Here is a 5,596-nt window from a genome sequence, read left to right on the forward strand (position 1 = left end):
CCACGAAACGACACGACCAGCTATCCTTAGTAGCCACACACGCAGATGACAAGCAACACGAGTTCGACTGGGACAACACTACTATTATAGGACAAGCCAAACAGAGAACAGCCAGGGAATTCCTAGAGGCCTGGCACTCATCCACAGATTAAATCAATAAGCACATCGACCTGGACCCAATATACCGGCCACTGCAATGGACAGCTGGAACTGACAACCGGAAGCAACAGATTCAAACCACTACAAATGCCGGAGAAAAGATCACAGAAGCGCTTCATGGGAGGCTCAAGCACTGAGGATGTCACCTATACAGGGGACGAAACGTCTGCAACACAAATTCCCAGCTCGGCGAACAGAACCACAACAATTAGAGATGTTTTACTGCAGTTGTACAGGGCATTGGTAGGCATGAAGTGTACTGCATACAATTATGGCTTCCTTATTTAAGAAAAGGCCTTATTGCATTTTAGGTAGTTTAAAGAAGGTTTACTCCACTGATTCCTCGGAGAAGAGGTTATCCTATGAGGAAAGGTTGGATATGTTGGATCTAAATCAATTTGGAGTTTACAAGAATGAAAAAAAATCTTGAAGAAATTTAACAGGTGGATGCTCAAAGAATGTTTCCAATTAATGGAGAGACCACAAGGGAATACAGTATAAAATAGGGGGAAATCCCCATTTAACATGGAAATGATAATTCTTCTTTTCCCACATGGTCCTTAGTCAGTGAACTCTCTCCCAGAGAGCAACAGTGGAGGCAGGAACATTGAATAATTTTACAAGTCGAGGGAGATAGATTCTTCACCAACAAGGGAGGTAAAGATTATTGGGGATTATGCAAGAAAGTGAAAGTAAACCTGTAGCTGGATTAGCCATGAACTTAATGAATTGGTGGGTCTAATGGCCTAATCCTCTCCCAACCCATTTGATGGAGGGAAAACAAACTCAGTGCAAATAATAAAGACACTTCCAAACGTTCTGCATTGCAAAGTTCTCTTGAGAACACACTGCAGAAAACCAGACTTTGTGGAAAAAAGCATGAAGTCTGGTTCGGCATGTTTCAAGGATGATCTATAAGAAAGATTCACAATATCCAACATGGTTAGGCAGAGAACAGAGATGACACATCTGAAGAAGTCCTCCAACCCATTTCCCTCCATCAGTACAATCACCCAAATACAAAACAGTGACAACATGAATTGCAAGTTTTTTGACCACCTATGTCGATATCAAGCTCCTCAGGAATGAAAAGACCCACATTAAATCGAATCATTTTCAGTTTGGGCATATTTGAATAATGAAGAGGCAACCATTCATCAGCAACAGTGAAAAATCAACCACTCATTCATGGTGAACGGTGACTTGCACGTTCTTTCAAACTTGCTGTATCTTTTTAATACTTTAAACAATCTACATATTAAACTCACCAATATTTTTCCACCAATGAGCCATGAGTCATTGCACTACACATTGCTGTTAATGAATTGAATTTATGTATAATTGTAACATTTAAAAGGCATCTGGATGGGTATATGAATAGGAAGGGTTTGGAGGGATGTGGGCCAGATGCTGGCAGGACTCAATTGGGTTGGGATATCTGGTCAGCATGGACAGGTTGGACCTAAAGGTCTGTTTTTATGCTGTACATCTCTATGATGTTGTTATGACAGTGAAACTGGCAGGATTTGTTATTATTCCAACTACAAAACTGCCAGAAATTTCCCCAAACTGCATCGTTAAAATAGAAATCTTCTGAAATCACTTCAATTGATGAATTTCCACTTTGATGAGGTTAGTCTCAATGTAAAGATCCTTGGAAAGTCATGCATCACTGATTCAAACATAACAAGGGTTTTAGTGACAGAACAAATTCCTCAGTCGTGCTGTGCAACTGCACTGACCCCGATAAACTGGTTCTACAATTAAGCCCATGAAGAAACACCAGAAGAAATCAGACCATTTAGCCCATTAATACTGCTCCACCATTCAACCATGACTGAAAAGTTTTTTAATCCCATTCTCCCACTTTCACCCTGTAACCTTTGGTCCCCTTAACCATCAAGAACCTACTTGTCTTAAAATATACTCAATGACCAATTGTGCAAAATCACAATAGCAACAAAATCAGAGAATCGTTACACCACAGAAGATGAGCATTTAGCCCACCTTGTGCATGTTGGGACAAAAAAAGCCCCCATAGAACTGACGATGCTGAAAATCAGAAACAGTTTGGAGTTCTGAAGAAACGTAAACTCTGTTTCTCTCTACAGACACTCCAAGTATTTTTTCCAGCAATTTCTGTTTTTAAACTTTTTTTTAAAACAGCAAGTTTATAGTATTTCGTTTTATGCGTTAATTTTTGCTGCATGCAAAATTAAAAAGTGGTGAATAATCAATTGCTGTCTTGTGATGAATGAACCAACTTGATTATTGTTTTGAGCACCAGAGGGTCTCCTTGAGTCACGGTAAGGTCGAAAAAGCCACGAGATCAGTAAACCAGACTTTGCTGGGGGGGGATAAGCACGACTTTGCATCTTAATGCAACCCTAAAATACTAGTGGCCCGCCAGTTTTCAGAGAGATAGGTGGGCTGTGAAGCCTGCAGCTCCTACCGGTGGACGTAGTGGCCGATGAACATTCCCAGAAGCAAGCGATTGGGGAGCGACAAAGGTTTAATGTCAGTGCTGAAACACATCAGGTAGAGTGGCACTGTCAGAGACGGCAGCTCCTGGATGAACCAAGCAACCTTCACGTTGACTGGAAAACCGAACTTGCTGCAAGCGTACCTCCCGTACGGCAAATCGACGAACTTCGAGAGCACGAATATGACACCTCCCAGCAAGACCATGAGCCAGGACAGCGACTTCAGCAAAAATTCACTGTCATTATCCACACCCAAAACTAACCGGGACAGTGACCGCCAGAGCATAATGAAGAATTGCTGCTAATTGGCAGGACCTTCTCTACACAGAAGGCGACCCAGAAATTTCAACAATGGTGAAGGCGGGTTAAATATTGTCACTGCGTTCCTGATGAGAGAAGGCTTTAAGAGAGCTTGTGACTGACTTGACATTAACCAATCTTGAAACGGCGTTCCTTAGCGAGAATGTGACGTTAATTCGCAAGAGGACTGTAAAATCCAGCAGCAGCGAATGAGAGCAGAGCCGTGTTCCCAGCCACTTTTAAGAAAATAGCCCGAACAGGAACTTCCCCCTCTTGCTCATTGCAGCATTGCTCCCTGAGAATACTTAACCATGAATGAAATGCTCGTGGTAATGTTATGATCCCCAACATAGGGCTATTGTGACACACCTCTGGACCAGAAGGGCTGCTCCAGACGTGTGTCATTACACCAAAAGAGAAAATGCTGGAAAATCTCAGCAGGCCTGGCAGCATCTGTCAGGAGAGAAAAGAGCTGACCTAACTGACCCTTTGTCAAAGCTCATTACACACCTGATGTGGAACTGCCGGTGTTAGACTGGGGTAGACAAAGTTAAAAATCACACACAACACCAGGTGATGGTTCAAAACAGCTGAACAGGTTTACTAAAAGATATTTTTCATCACCAACACAAAAGGTTGACAAATACATCTTGCAACAACTTGTGTTTAAGAGGCACTTTCGGTGTAGTAACACACTCCAAGGTACTTCAAAGGAGTGGAAACAGGAAGTGAAGTCAGTAAGGGCGAATCTCTATCTCTAACCAGAACGGTAGAATTCTAAACCAGGGTAAAAGAAAAAGTCCCATCCAGCCTAACAATGTTTCAAAGGAGAATAGTATGATCAACTGTGCCATTGTCTCTGCGAAGTAACTTATAGAGGACTGAGTGGTGTGGTATATGGCAGAATCAGGTAACAAGTGTGCAGAGGCCTGTTTGGATGTCAAGCACAACTTGTTCCATCTTTCTGACCTATGTGTTTGGCATCTGCTGATTACACCATAACTAAAAACTGAACATGGATTTTAATGCTGTATCCATTGGCGAGATCCTGGTTTATTAAAGTCCATGAAGAAGCATATCAAGAGAACAACTTTCTGATTTCTGCATTTAATGGGCATGTGTAGACTCCAGATGTTGCTGACTGATTTACTCTACTCAGCATTATTATTAGCACATTATCTGGGGCATTGGTGCCTCATGCTACGCTGACTATGCTAGACAAATAGTTATGTTTCTTTGCCAAAAATATGAAGTTCATAATGTCGTGCAAAGGGAACCTTTGGAAGAAATAAAAGGAATTTTGAGAAAAGCGCAGTTTGTACATGCTAAGATTCAGTAGAATAGTCAGAGAATTGAAATGGATATTAAAAATATTCAGGATAATACTTGATGGAATGATATCTGGAACTGGGGAGAAAGATGTAATGACCACTTGGGTTGGTACTATTACACATCTTGACATTATTTTGTGTACTTAGATATATCTTATTATCATGTTTTGCTGTTAGCGTCAGCAAATGCTGCAGCTAAAAATGGAATTAGTTCTGATAAAACATGATAATCTTCAAACTGCAATGGGTAACAGGCCAGGAACTGCATGGCCAGCTGCAAATGGCCATATTAGTTTGGAACCGGACCACTGTTTAACCCTCCAATGAAACTGCTTTGTTAAAAGAATGTTGAAAGAAGCAGCAATGTCTCTGTCTGAAATCAACTGTTAAGGAACAGGGGGCAAACTGCTGCACAGGAATTCAAAGCTCTGGGCCTGGGAGCAGAAGGAATTAAAGCTATGTAAGCAAAACTGGCTGCCTTATGCAAAAAGCGTATATGATTGCCCTGGAGTTAATCAACAGTCAAAGCCAAATGTAACAAGGAACATCGAAACTACTTCCGATAAGGAGTTTCTTGATAACGTTTCAACAGAATTATGTTAGACCTTCCCTCACTCTTGATCCCTTTGTCTATCTCACAGTGTAAAGCGCCTGAGTTAAAAGGATTACAGCAAACGAGTCAAGGTTAGTCAGTTAGAACTTTAACAGATGTGCCATGATCATGAGTGCATATCCTTAACTATTCATGGCACGTCTGTTAAAGTCCTTATGGGAATGAGACAAATAAATTAAACCAAGAAACATAGAAAATGGAGGAGTCCATGTAATCTATCAAGCCTGCTGTGTTAATTAATATGATCATGGCTGATCAACCACTTCAACTACTTTTGCCCACTCTATCCCCATAGCCCTTTATGCCACTGGAAATCAGAAATCTAACAATCTCTACTGATAACTAACTCATAGTCTAAAGCTTCAGAGGTAAAGAGTTCCAAAGAATTACAAACATCTGGGTTAAAAAAAAATCTCTTTGCCTCATTGCTAAATGGCACCTCTGTTATTTGCAATTTGCATCCCATGATTCTAAGCTCACCAACCAAGGGAAACAACGTGTCTCCATCGACTCTGCCTATTCTTTCATTTATTTTGTAGATTTTAATGGGGTTTGTCCTTTCATTTATAAGATGTGGATGCCAGATGGCAGTTAAATGTCTATCACATTGCTGAGGGTCTGGAGTCACATGTTGGCTAGACCAGGTCAAAGAAGGCTGAAGGAAGGTTAAGGATACCTTCCTCAATGACATTAACTCTTAATTTCTAAAT

At 41.0% G+C, this 5,596-nt stretch overlaps 1 protein-coding gene across 1 annotated transcript in view; it reads right to left on the reverse strand.

Annotated features, from left to right (window-relative positions):
- Positions 1-3,229, reverse strand: part of srd5a1 (steroid-5-alpha-reductase, alpha polypeptide 1 (3-oxo-5 alpha-steroid delta 4-dehydrogenase alpha 1)) — a 31,550-nt gene extending 28,321 nt beyond the window's left edge. Inside the window, exon 1 of the mRNA XM_043689629.1 lies at positions 2,612-3,229. Coding sequence (XP_043545564.1) covers positions 2,612-2,928 — 317 coding nt within the window. The 5' untranslated portion in view covers positions 2,929-3,229. The remainder of the gene's footprint in view (positions 1-2,611) is intronic.
- Between the last annotated feature and the right edge of the window lie 2,367 nt (positions 3,230-5,596).

The sequence above is a fragment of the Chiloscyllium plagiosum genome, chromosome 5, assembly GCF_004010195.1.
Source record: "Chiloscyllium plagiosum isolate BGI_BamShark_2017 chromosome 5, ASM401019v2, whole genome shotgun sequence".
In the NCBI taxonomy this organism is placed as follows: domain Eukaryota; kingdom Metazoa; phylum Chordata; class Chondrichthyes; order Orectolobiformes; family Hemiscylliidae; genus Chiloscyllium; species Chiloscyllium plagiosum.